Here is a 15,826-nt window from a genome sequence, read left to right on the forward strand (position 1 = left end):
ACTTAACCATCTATTTATAGAGATGGTAAATCTCTTGATGAAGTCATCAATGATAACACCAAGAATTAAAATCAAACTTGTGTTGCTTCATTTTCTTCATTTCATCAATGACAACACCAAGAATTAAAATCAAACTTGTGTTGCTTCATTTTCTTCATTTCATACATGCCACCAAATGTACATGTACCTTGCCACCAAATGTACATGTACCTATTCTTATTTAGGACATGTGAAAAACCTAGGCTATATGGACATTCATATATATTTTACAACAAACTGAAAGTTATTTAGAGTTTTTTGTTTTTGTTTTTTTTTGTCTGTAGTAAAATGGGAAGAACAGAAGAACTATTGGAGGAGCTTTTGAATGTTGAAGTGGAGCTTCAAGACGTTCAAGGTTAGCTTATTATACATTTTTTTTTCTGTTTATCTTATGTTTCCCTTTATATTGTTTGTAATAACATTGATTATACCACAAATGATAACATAAAGTCCTGGGTTTAAATTTTATTTGCTGCATGTAGTAGTGACTTACAGGCTTATGCTTGCACTTTGGAATTTTCAAGGGTAAATAAAGCATTTTTTAAGGGAAAATTACAGCCGAATACCATTCGGCCATCTTGTTTACCAAATATATGCACAGTGTATAGGTATTGTATAGTTTATAATAAGCATACATATACTATACATACTTATACATGTAATATACATACCTATACACTAGCTATACAGCCGAAGTGAATAGGTAGGGAATACTTCGACCATGTTTGGTAAACTAGATGGCCGAATAAGAAAGGTATATTTATGTAAGTTTTCCCCTTTTTTTTTTTGGTTGTAAAAATCATTTGTGGCTTTTGCTTGTGTCTAAAGTTAAGCCTTTGAGCATTTTACCACCTCAGATCTTAGAATGGGTTTAGGCTCTATAGTGTCTATTGCAACAAATATAACTATTTATTTGGAGTTGTCAACTAGGTCTAGTGTCTTGAGAAAGTGGAAGAGAAAAAATGTTGCTACATGGAATGGTGGAATAATAGTATGATCTTATCATTGTACCAAAGTAGGGAGCATTTTGGGAACCGAGGTACTTGTTGGCGACAAATAGAAAAGTTGGAGATAAAGATTTTCCACTTAATCACCAAAGTCTTAAACTTTTTAAGTTACATATAGGGTCATTAGTGTAAAATTGATTTGTATAGAGGTTTTTTGGTTCTATGTCTCCAGTGCCTTCTGTGTTGCATTTTCCCACTCTAAAGGATCGGCTAATCAAATCCTTTGAGTGCAAGTCTAAATAGTAGTTTAACCGAAGGAATAAATAAAGACGAATGACTGTTACATAATCTCAAAGCCAAGTCTGATGTTGGGTAGCTTCTACTATGTATATCATTGTCTTGTAAGATGCTAGTCACTGAGTTCTGTTCTTCAGGTGAAACTGAGGCAGATAGTCAGCATAATTTTATGCATAACATTTCTGAATTTGTTAACAGAAAAGTTTGAGATTTCTTTCTGGCTTATTCTTGATTGGTTCATTCAAAAGATAAACTCTTTTCCAGCTTTAGGCAGGAATTCCAGTTAATGAAAATGATTCATTCCTCTATTTTGGCCACTGCTTCATATGAGAAACTGCTGATTTAAGAGAGAGGGAGAGAGAAGGATGTGAGGACTTGAAATTAGACATTGGTGCTTGTCTACATGAAAAGAAAAAGAGACATGGTTCTTGTGGTTAGAAGAACACCGGCTAGCGGATATTACTTCATTGATTTTTTCTTAATCAAAGATTAGGCACCAATTATGTGGATACTGGATTAGTAACATATGGCCTTTGCAATCCGAATAATAACTTTAGACTTAAGGAAAAAAAAAGAGGTCAAACAATTCTACAGTACAAAATATATAGTATATGTTTAAAATTAAAAGATGTGACCTTTCTTGTTATTGGAACAAAACAATAAGTTGGTGGATAGTCTATTGTGTTTTTTGGATGAGTTTGGGTAGATTACAAAAGTCAGTGCTGACGATGTTGGTACATTGTAGGAACTGAACTGGAGCTTCCTGCTCTCTCATTTAATGGTATATAAAAGATTATATTATACATATGCATGTATTATCATATTACTTATATGCATACATCTTTGCAAACAATTGTTGCTTAGCTGTTCGGAGTAATTAGGTTTTGTTCCCCAATTGAAAATGTTTATGCCTTTGGGTAGAGCTGATGGCAGGAGATTTCGAAATCATTGTTTCCCATATAAATGCATTTAGATCATAGCTGTTTTTTTAATAACCGAGAAATCCCTGAGGGTCAGTTGGTGCACAGTTCGGAATCCGGAGGATAATTGGTTCGCTGCTCTATCTTTCTACACTTAAATACCAGGTTCTTGTCTGCTGTAGGGTTTGAATTTATGACGTGCGCCTAATCCACACATCACATGCAATGCTTTCACCACTAGGCGAAAGTCCTGGGAGCTTAAACATATATAGTTGTTTTCTTTGCTTCCATTTGGTTGTGAAAGAAATTGAATGCCTATTGCATTCATGTAGGCAGATAGAAAGCATACCTATATTTAACTTTGACCTTTATGGTCATATGTAGTTGAAGGTTATCTTCTCTTTGACTTTCGTCATCCATAAAAGTTTGTTCTTCTATTCTAAGAAATTTTAAGTCAATATGTTGTTCATTATTGTTTAGGCATCCATGTAATGAAGAATTGTACTATTTTGTAAGCAACTTTTGGAGGCTGGGCTTTGGAACATCCTCTTATTGAGAAAAATAGCAGATGGGTGATAGCCGACAAAATAACTTGAATGTTTATGAACTAAGGGCTTTAGCAACCTTGATTGAGGTCCAACATGATGTTGTCCTATAAATAAGAATACAGAAATCATGGATGTTAAATAGTAAGGGTTTTTTCACTGTCAAGTCTGCCTACTGGAATTATAATCATAGAACCTCCATCACAGTGGTGTGGCCTTGGAAATTTATTTGGAAAATCAAGATCCCCCTAAAGGTCTCTTGCTTTGCTTGGTTAGTGGTTAGGAAAGCATGCCTAACACCTGAAAGGCTACAAAGAAAAGGTTTTCAGAGTTGCTCAAGATGTCTACTTTGTGGATTAGATGTGGAAACAAACGACCACCTTTTCATTCATTGCAAGACAACTGCAAATCTGTGGTACATGTTCTTTTGTATTCTTGGTGTTGGTTGGGTCATGCCTAAAACTACTTTTGAACTACTCAACAGTTGGCAAGGGATTGGCAACAGAAATGGAGAAGAGAACTGGTGGCAGCTAATCCCTGCTTGCATTTGGTAGATAGCTTGGAAAGAGAGAAATTTAAGACTCTTTGAAGACAAAAGCAACTCCATCCATAAATTTAGGATGAATTGTCTTAGTGTCTTATATTTTTGGTGTAAACAGAATTTATTGGGGGATATAGGGGATTTGATAGACTTTATAGGCAAATTGTAATGATATAGCAGACTAGTTTTAGACTAGCTTTTGACAACTTCACCATGGCTCTTTTTATGAGCTTGTAATTACCCCTTCAGCACTTCCAGGTGCTGCTTTTGGATATGAATACAAGATGTTACCTTTATCAAAAAGAAATCATGTATCTTTATTTCGTGCTGACTGTTGACACCCAATTTTGTCCCTATTTTTTATTTAATTTACTCGGGGTCCTAAATCTACTGACGAACTAAATACTTTATTTTCACTACTATTATTTTCACTACTCTTATTTTTTAAACATTACGAGCATTACTTTATCACAAATTTTAAACGGTTAGTCATCGTTTCATTTTCGGGTCTGAAATCGTTAAATTAATTACAAGACAACACTTTGTAAAATCCTTACTTTCTATATACTAATTACTATTTATCTACCATAATAAATATGGTACTAGTTATTAAATTAGAAGCCTGAAAATAATTAAAATAGCGGAGGAAGGACCAACAATTTTCAGCCAAATTAATGGCCCAAAATACCAATACAATATCATTCCCCTACTCAAATAAACAACCCATATTTTAATACCCAACCCACATTTATGTCAGCCCATATTTGAATTAATAGACCGGCCCAAACGAATTATTGACCAGCCCATTACCCGACCCGGTCCAGCCCATCCTTTTCTCCTTTACCCTAATCCCTCTTCTCCTCTTTCTCCTTCTCACCCGCCTCCTTCGTCCTCTCTCTCTCTCTCACCCTAACTCCTTCTTTCTCCCATCGCCGCCGCACTTCCACCTTTCCCTTCCACTGTCGCTTCGCCTCCCTCGCCTTCCTCTCATCGCCACCCCCCCACTTCCGTCGCACTCCTCTTCTCCTCTTTTCCCCCACCTGCTCTGACTTCATCCATTCCTCCACGTTTCCTTTCTGACCACCCACGTTCTCTCCACTCTCCTCTCTCCCATATTCCTTTTGCACGCGTCTGACACACCCCCTTTCCTCTCTTGCCATCCCTGCACCTCCACTCACAGTTGTCCCCCACGCGTCTATCGCCTTTGTTTCCCCACGCCGATCATCTCTCCCACGCTCCTCTCTTTTCTTAAACCAAACGAAGCCCTATAAATTCGGGGTGAATTGTTCGGTTAAAGGGAGGACAGATAGAAAAACGAAGGATCTAGAACCAAAAATTCCCTACAAAACCCAAGTTTAATCATCAAATATAGGAGATTCCAAGAAAGCAGCCAACGATTACTCTATCTGTTTGGTTGAAAACTTTAGTTTCTTTAATCGATTTTGAGGTTCGCTCCTGTTCGAGTCTATTCATAACGAGAGTGTAGATTCGACGACTTCGACGCCTCACTTCACTGCACCACAAACAGGTAAACTTCGATATAATTGTCACTCGTGATCTGTAATTTCTGTGTGTTAGGATTTTAGTTTACTCTGCTGTCTGTTCAGTGGTTATGTTAATTTTGATGTCGTCATGTTGTTTGTTTGATGTTTGGAGCTGTTAGGATAGAACATTAGTTGCTAAATGAACTTGGAAGATGTATGCTGTAATTTGGTTGCTAGACTGAATTTCCAGGATTCAGAATCTATTTTAAGTTGAATATACATAGGATATACAATGGGTTAACAAGATAAGAAGAAGATATACATTCGATATACACCAGATATACACACCCTGATATGTATATTTAGGCATATTGCATATATGTTTAAAACAGTTCTGAACTATCCCTCTTTACTCTATTTGTTCTAAGTAGTGTGCCCGCGACGAGTGTAATCTGCTTAGATTTAAATGCGGTAAAGTGATTATACAACATGCCGATGTTGGTTGCTGAATTCTGTTTGGTCCTGTTATTTTTCATCATTTTCTAGTTGGTGGTTGTATTTGAGTAGCATCCAAACTATGAACCATTCAGATTCCTCCTTTCCCTCGTTTTTTTTTATTTTGATGATTGCCCCTCGATTAGACCACTATGAAATGTGCCTATTTGTTGTAATTTAAGTATTTGAATTGATTAAGGCTTTTCATGCTCATTAAATAAATTTGAAACTCTGTATGGCCTGCTTAATAAGATATGAATCTTAAGTCGTCTGATTCATTGGTTAGTTCTACAATAAGGATGCCAGAAAATGTGTTTAAGTTCAATATATGCACTGTTTAACCAGCTGAGGAGTAGGCAGTTTCAATTTCTTGTTATGTGCACATTACAGCCTAAACCCAACCTATAGACTAGTTAGTGTCTTTAGAAGTATTTAGTGTTTTAGCTCCACATCTGCAGCTTACTACTATGTCCAAAAAGAGATGTCACAGTCCTATCTTGTTCGATCGAATGCTGGCTGTTTTATGCTTGAAATTGTTCATGACTGTTGGTTAAAATATTGTCTGTCGCTCCCTCTTCAAAGTAATTGAGCTATAGTGTTGGATGATAACTTGTTTGTTTAGCTTATTGTAGTTTATTTAAGGGATCAAGGCAGTATTCATTTGAACTTATAATATTATAGGACAAAACCTTATAAAAACCCCTGCTTCTCTGTTCTAGGAGCTGTCTTTGGCAGGGCGCATGAGCATTCTCTCACCGTTTCATATTTTGTTCGAATTATAATTCTGGTTGGTCTGTTGATAGTCTAGTAACAGATTAGCATGACTGAGTTTCTTTTTTTTTTGTAAACCCAGAAGGCCGTGTTCTACTTGATAGTCTGATGTCTCTATACCCCACTGTTTCCCCTTTGTTATTTGTAAGGTTTTATAGGAGGTTGGTTCAGGATTGAGATGAGAATCCTATTTGATGTATAGATCTTTGTTCGCTTAAACTACTTGTTCAATCCTCTTAGCATTTGAAACCTGTAAAAATCAGTATTTGTTTCCTGTTGAATGACCCTATCTGACTTCCTCCCTGTTTGGTTAGGACTGCTCTGTTGAGCTTAGATTTATGCTTTAAGAACCTATTGTATCCAGATATATGGCAGTTCTTGTATGCTATTGCATTAGTTGATTTATACATGGTTAGCTTGGGGCAAATGTTTCAAGTAAATGGGTAACAAGTCCACTAAAAGACTTCTCTGTTTTCTGCTTGAACTTATATTGTCATCATGTTAGAGGGCCACCGTGCGCTTATTTAGTCTAAAGGATATGAATTGAGTTTGCCCTCGCTAGTTTCGTTTCCAGTTTCCTGCCGCCTGAATATCATTCATCTCGCATATTACCTTTTATTTAGGGTCTAGTATACCCACTGTTTGGATTGAATAAACAACGTTTTCCCTTTGTTCGAACCTGTGCACACTAAATGTTGATTTTTTTTAGAGAGTTGATTGCTGCCCTATTCTTCCTTTTATTTGCTTATGTGGTTGTCCATTGCAAGTGTATTGTGGGATGTTCTATATTGTATAGGACCCTTATATCTCAATTAATATTTTGATAGGAAGGCGGGGTTAAAACTCTCCAATATTTGCCTTCTACACATCCTTATGAATGTGTATGTATGAGATACACATTGATTATACAAAGCATACACATAACCTTCGATCTTTCTGCATATATATTTTACACATTATTCATTGATCGTATAATAACTCCTTTCTTTTCGTTTTGTGCATGACCGATCGCATACGAGTCCGAGAGATTCGTTCTTCCTCCACATTCGGTTTGGGCTAAGGTCCAACGTGAACTATTCTTCTCCGAAGCCCAACAGAGGCCTAGATCCAGAAAAAGAGATTGTTGGGCCGAAGCCCAACAGCTACGCTCACAGCAGTCCTAAAATGGGCTGAGTCCATTTAACTTATTTGCTCTTCCATTTCATTTTGTGTGTTTAATTTGTGTTGTATGACTAACACTTTTTGTTTTGTTAATTTAGATGAACTTTAGCGAATTAGTGGAGTTTAGTTTAATAAGAAGTAGTTAATTTAAAAGAGAGCTAACAACTAATTCATGGATATTATTATTATTTTATATAGTATCCTTACTATTTATTTTGGAATGATTGATTTTAAAATATTATGACTACGTATTTTTGAGAATCAAGATTTATTCTTATTATCTTAGAAGTTTAAAACGTCACAAATTTTACATAACATTAGCTCATTCTAAATAAAAAGGCAAACTAATTTAACGGATAACTCTTTCACTTTAGTTCATTTCAAACACTTGAAATACACATTTGTTAAAACATTAATATTAATCTTGCAATAACTTTACAAATACATTTTTAATTTGCAAGTTGGCGTAATTCATATTCCGAATACGTATAAACATTACTCATTTCCTTTTCTTTTGGTTTATTTATAACTAAAATCTTTTTATTAAATCACTACTTTTCTACAAGTTTTACTTTAAACATTTTTCTTCTATCTAAAACTTTAGCAATACTTTCAAGATATTCTCTTAAATATTTTATAATACTATATTTACATTTAGCCTAATTAATTTTAAGTCCGGTCGGTCAACCATTGTTAATGGGTCTTAAAGGGTGCCTAATACCTTCTCTTTAGACTAATTGAACCCTTACCTAGAATCTTAAGTTTCGCAGACTTAAACAGAGTTAACTTTAAACACAACTTTAATAAACTTTAGGTGTCCTAATTCACCATAAATAATTAGGTGGCGACTCCTTAACACAAACCAAAACAGGAATCTCCAATATGTCGTACTTCTACTTTAACTCTCCCGGTTTAAAAAGGGGTATGACACTGACTAGTAAGTTTATGGTAGATGAGGGTCATATTAATTTAGCAATTAGTGTCGGACTCTCCTGTTTCCTTATCTAATATAACCAATGTCATAAAAGTTCTAAAATTTAATTATCAATTTTTTTGAATTTTTTTTTGGTGTCGCATCAATTGTGTTCACTTTTTTTAAAGCACAGATTGGAAAAACTCCGGACACCCTATTGCACGTGTGGCCCATTTCTCCAGCTTGTCTTTATGGACATGGTGTCCAACAAGGATTACTGGTTTTTTTTATTATTTTTTATTGGGAAGGTAACATGTTGTATGTATTAAACACAGAACAGTAAGTGGGTTGTACTGAAACCATATTTACAAGTGAGTAGAAGAGAGCAAAACCAATCTACAGTTCTAACAGGAACCTAATGAGTCTAGGATAGATATAGTATCCTCTGGGTAGATCTGGTTGCACCAAAAAGAAAAAAGCTTAATACAGTTAAGTTTGATCTCCTACATTGTGTTGTTGCTGTTCTCAAAGCATCTAGAGTTCCTTTCTTTCCAAATTGCCCACCAAATGCAAGCAGGGACCATCTTCCATCTGTTTATGTCATCTGCTCCAGCTCCAGCTCCAGCTGCCTCCCAACTAAAGAGAGCTTCAGTAATCTTTCTAGGCATTGTCCAGGCTATGCCTCTGAGATTAATGAAGATCTTCCATAGCTGATCAAGTTATCCTGCAGTGCAAAAATAAGTGATCAATTGTCTCTACTTCTTTTTCACAAAGAAAACATCTTGAGCACTGGCTTTTGGAAATGTGATTCTACATAACTTTAGTCAATGTGATTTATAGCAATCATGTGGGTCATTTGGAAAGAGAGAAATGGGAGGGCATTTGATGGGGTTGAACAAGATTTTGTAAAATTGCATAGGAGTTGTTTTGTCTCTAGTTACTTTTTGGTGTACTTACGAGGTCCCTATTTGTATAGAGGATTGGATCTCTTTTGTTGAGAACCATATTCTGATGTTGGTTCTCTTCTTTTGGTATACGGCGTGTATATCGGTTTCCCCAATTGTTAATAAAATTACTTACCTTATCAAAAAAAAAAAAACATGTTATTCTGGACAAATATATCCTCACTCATCTGCTATTTAATTAACAAAGAGTTTCGCGACCTTGTTGCAACTAATCTTTTAGTGATTTTGTGTTGATTTTTACTTTCCTCCCTCACTGTGTCGTCTTTTTTGTCTTTGTGATGGAGTTCTGTCCTTAAATGTTGAGCTTTCAATTCTTCTGGAATGTAAATTATTTGTCCATCTGAAAGCATTGTCTTCAATGTCTTCTTGTCCAGACCAAATAAAATTTTTGCTAGATCGACAAGAGAAATTGCATGAGAGACAGTTTGAACTTAAAGCTCTGGTGGAAAGTTGTGAATCCTCTAGTGGCCCGGGTGCCGATAATGCTGCTGTTTCAGTAGATGACTGGTCAAGGCCGTTTGAATGGGACTCTCAAGCTGATGACATTAGGTTTAATGTTTTGGGCATATCAAATTATCGTGCAAACCAGCAAGAGGTTGGTCCATCCTGTCTTTATTTACTTTTTACTGGTTGACTTATATTGCAAGGTTTTGCATGCTTACAAAAATTTTGTGATTCATCTTTAAGAGTAAGTGTTCCAGTTTTCAACACAAAACATGAGGTTTCAGTATGGCCTAGATCAGGTTTTCTGTAAAACCAAATTTCTAATATAGGTGAACCTATCAAAAAAGGATTTCAATATAAGAGGTGAACATTCAATTGACAAGGGGAAGGGGCTTGGAATATTTAATTTTTGGTGATGGTCACTGCAAGCGCCTAAAATAGATTCCACTTGCACGCTATTCATTGTGCTCATACTGACACTCCCTCTCCATTCTGCTCCTGTTGAGAATTTTTTTTTTTTTTTTTTGGTCTTTGTTCTTCTAAGTGAACTTCAAGTTTTTAGAAATAGTGCTAAATCATAAATATTATATCAGATAAAATTTATATTTTCAGTAAATCCGCTTCATATTAAACAATCCTGTTTCTCGCGTTTCACCTAAAGTCTCATGGGTTATTTGCCCATTTCACTTCTTAAAACACTGCTTTACCACTTTGGTGCCTAATTAAAGCTTTGCTCAAGCGAAAAGAAGCACCCAGCTTGTGCTACACCTGGATTCAAGGATTTCATTTACCTTTAATCATATTAAGAGGAAAAAATGACATTTACTGTCAAATCATACGCTAAAGCTCTGATTTACACCTTTAATCACATTAAGATTTAAGAGGAGCAATTGGATATCTGCATTTGAGTCCGGGCGATGTCAGAGGCATCAGATGAGTGTTGTAGTGGTGTAAATGAGGAGTCTGTAAATGCTTTACTTCTACATCGTGAGATGGTGCAATACTTTTGGTCATTTTTGATGCATTATTTTTGTTCCTAGTGCGGAGGTGTGAGAGGTTGGCCATGGATGGTTTCAGACGAGGTAGGGGTAGGCCAAAGAAGTATTGGGGAGAGGTAATTAGACACGACATGGCGCAGTTACAGCTTACCGAGGACATGACCTTAGATAGGAGGGTTTGGAGGACCCATATTAGGGTAGAAGGCTAGTAGATAGTCTCATTACCCTGCCTTATTAATAGTCGCATTATCGTAGTATAATTTCTTGTGCTCTAATTTATGCTATTATGCTATTATCTGTTATTTCCTGTGCTTTGATTATTCTATGTTATCTGTGTCGCTTGCGTTACTTCATTTCCATATCGCTTTGAATCTCTTAGCCGTATCTGACCTCTTTTTATGTTTTTATTGAGTCGAGGGTCTCTCGGAAACAGTCATCCTACCTTGGTAGGAGTAAGGTCTGCGTACACTCTACCCTCCCCAGACCCCACGTTGTAGGATTTCACTGGGTTGTTGTTGTTGTTGTATTTTTGTTCCTAAAATGGTGCCTAACTGCCTTGATCAGTTGACCATTGTATTTTGTGTGGAATGGATTCAACATTGGCAAAGAAGAAAATGGTGCTATTCAGTGTCTGATGACTGAAATTATTTATGAATATTTTCTTTGCAAACAGATGCTTTGTTTCACCTTTTTAGTAATTTCCTTTGCCTTTTTTTATATATATATATACATAAAGTGGTAATTTTATTATTGTACGGGCGATACTCATTCTTCTATTCATAAAGGAACTTCATGGGTGCACTAAAAGGAAATAAGATACTACTTGTCAATTATACAAAATAAGGGATAAGGAACTTCATGACTTCCTTTTGTCTTTTTTATCTGCTATGCCATGGACTCTTGTGCCGTTGAATCAGCAGAATTTTTTCCTCTTGATAACTCAAAAGATCTCATTAAGAAAACACCAAGCAGGTGTTAAAAAGTTATATACTAACTGTATATGACTCAATATGAGTCATCTACAATCATCTGTCAAGTACGCCCAACAAGATATGACTTTGCCCCTCTCATTAGTCATTACACGAGATGTCTATGTCTAACTGTTAGCGGAAACGTAAAAGAAAGAACACAAAATTTAACGTGGTTCGGATCAAAATAATCCTACGTCCACCAAAGAATAGTTGTCTTTATATTATTAACAAAAGAAGGGGAGATATCCCAATTACACCTAAGAGAATTGCTCTCTCAACTCTCTACTCACTATAATGTATTGTATGACTTTTGGGATACTAAACAAAGAAGAATTGCCTCTCATCTTATAGACTAAAATGACTTAGGCTCCAAGTGTGTACATGAGCTCTTCAATTCTCCTTCACATCTTAGCATTCTTTGGCTCCAAGTGACCAATGCATCCTTTGTTTGGCTCCAAGTAATTGAGCATCCTTTGACTCAAAGTAATAGAGAATCATCCAACACAAGAGTTTTTCTATCACATAACAAACAACCAACTCTTTCACTAACCTTTCTCATATGGTTACAACTGCTGATACGCTGGCCTCTACCTTCCTGCTGTTTTCATTAGCAAAGGAAGTTTCCACCTTGGCCCCGTTTGTTTTTTTCCGTTTACTTTATTAAGAGGCCGTTAATCTTTTCGAGAACAGTTCTTTTAATTGGAGTTTCTTTAATTGGTATATTATGTCATATTACGTGTGTTGTCCCACATTGAAAGAAAGTACTATATTTTGTCAGTCACGCATAAACGTGTCAACTGGTCTGATTTAACCGGTAACCGGACCGGTAAAATCAGAACCGGAACCGGTAGAACCGGTTAGCCGGTTCCAGTTAACTGTTTATTTCTTACAGGTCTGGTTTCGATTTTTTGGAAATCGAAACCGGACCGGTTAAACCGGTGATTTTTATTTTTTTTAAATATAGTCGTTGCTGCTGGGCTTATGGACCATTATTGGACGGTTGGCAACTGTCCATTATAAATCCTTCTTCATTTTCATTTTAATCCACACCAATTCACTCTTCTCTTTCTCTCAAATCTCAATATCTCAATTATAGCTACTTTGCAATAATTAACCACTTTAAATTTCTCTCAAATAAATATTATAGTATTATTCTAGTTTCAATTATTAATTTTACAATTATAATATTGTTGGTGGAGTTGGTGATTTTGCAACAATCTGAAGTAGCTTTGGTGGATTTGCAATTCTAGCCGCCTTCACTTTGTTGAAAATTAATCCGGCAATTTGGTACCTTCGTTCCAACTCTATCTTTATTTTTCGCAATTTAATTCTAGCAATTTAATTTGTTGCAATTTATTTTCTTGTGATTTATTTGATTGTGATTTAAATTAATTCTATTTAATAATGACAAAGAGATTTAAACGTAGTGCCGGTAGTAGTAGTGGTATTGTTAGGGGTGGGTTTAATGAGGAAACATTTGTGGAAGAAACACCTAATTTGGGTATTGATGTTGGTGGAAATAATCCACTTTTAGGTCATGAGGCAATGCAACAACATTTTACCGACATTTTTAATGAAATTGATAATGATGATGATGATGATGATGATGAAACACAATCCCTCAAAAATCTCATAGGAGATACATGTCCTGCACAATCACATACACAAGACAAACCGCCTAGAACTTGTAAGCCAACCGCTAAAATTTGAAAATTTATAACTAAGAATAGAGAAAACCAATCAGCTACATGTACCTTATGTGGACAAGTATTTAGTTTTAAGCAAGGAACTAGTAAGGATGGTGGAACGGGTACACTAAATGGTCATATGAGAAGCAAACATATGGATGTTTGGGGAGAGCAAACGGGTTCAAATGTGGGGAGTATTCAAATGACGATAGACCTACGAACTGGTAGAAATTTTAAGTATGACAAGAAAAAAGAGCATGTAGAAATAGCTAAAATGGTAGCTTATGATTGTTTACCATTTTCCTTTCCCTCGGGTTTGGGGTTTGTTACTTACATTCAACGTTGTTATAATCTGTTATTTGAGGGTATTCCTAGAAGTACTTGTAGAGCGGATGTTATAGATTTGTATAAAAAATATAGATTTTATTTGCGCCATGTATTTAATTCTTTAAATTGTAATATTTCTCTTACCGCTGATTTGGGTGTTAGTCTTAACAAGTTAGATTTTTTTGCTATTACATGTCATTGGGTTGATGATAATTGGGTTATGCAAAAAAAAAATTATAGCTTTTTTATATGATGAAGGAAAAGGTCGTCACGATGAAAATTTTTTAACGGATTCAATGTCTATTATAATGAGATTTTTTAATATTTATAGAATAACACTTTGTATTGCTTTAGATAATGCTTCTAATAATTCAAAGGCAATTGGTCTTTTAAAAAGAGAAATAAACCCTCCTCTAAGAAATATTTTTCATGTAAGATGTAGTTGTCACATTTTAAATTTAATTGTTAAAGATGGTGTTGTGTGTTTTGACGATTCTATTCAAAAAGTTAGAGATGCGGTTGCGTTTCTTTTTTGTAATGCTAATAGGGCAAGACTTAGAGATTTTAAGAATGCTTGTGTGGAAAATAACCTTAGACCTAGGAAAATTCAAGTAGAAATTGAGATTAGGTAGAACTACACTTACATTATGCTACAACAAGCATATGAGTATAGGATTCCCATACAACAAGTTCACAATAAATTTAATACTGATAGTGATGATTGGTTAAATTTTTCGCATTGGGAAGATGTTAAAGAATGTGTTGAACTCTTAAAAAATTTTTATAATGCAACTCTTGCTTTTTCTAGACAATTCTATCCCACGGTAATCGAAATTTTAGCCTACTTAGCGGAAATAGCTAGAGTTTTACAAGAGTATAAATATAAACCCGATTATCAAGCGGCTATTTTTTAAATGATAATCAAATTTAAGAAGTATTTTTTTCTCATCCCAGCTTTATTTATTTTGGGTTCTCTTTTAAATCCTTGTTTAAAAGTGTCTTATACTAAAACATTGGTTGGTCAAATTTATACATTTTTAGAAATTGAACCGGGAGTTCAATCATCTTTAGCTGAAGCCGAACTCGCTATTGATGACGAGTTTAGAAAAGTTTTTACTCATTTTTCTAATTTGGAAGAACGTGCTACACCCGTTGCTCCACGCCCTACTACTTCTCAAAGTAGCAAAAGGGCTTGTCGGGTTTGTCGCATTTAAAAGTTTTACATTCGCAGCCAACTTCTTCTTGTAATGCAAACTTTGATGAATATAACTTTTATTTGATGCAGCCAAATGTGGATATTAAGGAACTGGATGAATTGAATGTCTTAGTATGGTGGAAGAAGTACAAGGCAAGTCATCCGATACTCTCAAGAATGGCTCGAGATATCCTTACGGTTCAAGTATCAACCGTGGCTTTGGAGAGCGCATTTAGCCAAGGAAGACAGCAAATTGGAGACTATAGACATTCATTCCGGCTTTAGCTTGAAAGTACTAGTGTGCATTCGCGATTGAATTAGATCGGAGCGACGCAGCCAAAACTCAGAAGCGGAGGAAGGCGAGGAGGAAGAAATTGAAAATTTGATAGCAAGTGGACCGGACCAAATGGAAGACTTTGAAGATATTTCTATGGCCGAATACGATATGGGGGAAATTAACGAAATGATTCAGAATTAGTGATTTTATTATTCTACTATTTCTTTACAACTCATGTATTATTTGCAAGTTAAAAAAAATACAACTTGCAAATAAATGTTATCCAAAAATGAATAAAATATATGTCTCATTGAGCTTTCTTCTATTTACTTGTGTTCATATTTTTACTTTTATTAAGTTAGAAATATACTTAAAATATACTAAGAATATACTTATAATATACATCTACTTAAATTAAAAACTAGAAGGTTATATACTTGAAAAATAACTAAAATATATTAAGAATATATATTATAGTATACATATAATATATATTAAGGATATATAGTATACATAAAATATATTTGGAATATACTTATAATATATAATATACATATAGTATACATATAATATATATTAAGGATATATAGTATACATAAAATATATTTGGAATATACTTATAATAAATAGTATACATATAACTATATAAGTATAACTTATACACACACACACACACACACACACACACATATATATATATATATATATATATATATATATATATATATATATATATATATATATATATATGTTTAAGTTATACTTATAGTATACATATAAGTATAGTATACATATAATATATATTAAGTATACATATAATATATATATTGAGAATATATAGTATACAT

At 34.7% G+C, this 15,826-nt stretch overlaps 1 protein-coding gene across 1 annotated transcript; it reads left to right on the forward strand.

Annotated features, from left to right (window-relative positions):
• The first annotated feature begins 255 nt into the window (after nt 1-255).
• On the forward strand, nt 256-15,272 carry LOC132635550 (ATP-dependent DNA helicase Q-like 2). Its single transcript, XM_060351979.1, has 3 exons — nt 256-394; nt 9,453-9,673; nt 14,792-15,272. Exons 1-3 carry the CDS (start codon nt 328-330, stop codon nt 14,984-14,986), a joined length of 483 nt encoding a protein of 160 aa, XP_060207962.1. The 5' UTR covers nt 256-327; the 3' UTR covers nt 14,987-15,272.
• Nucleotides 15,273-15,826: the final 554 nt, after the last annotated feature.

Source organism: Lycium barbarum, chromosome 4 (genome assembly GCF_019175385.1).
Source record: "Lycium barbarum isolate Lr01 chromosome 4, ASM1917538v2, whole genome shotgun sequence".
Taxonomy (NCBI): domain Eukaryota; kingdom Viridiplantae; phylum Streptophyta; class Magnoliopsida; order Solanales; family Solanaceae; genus Lycium; species Lycium barbarum.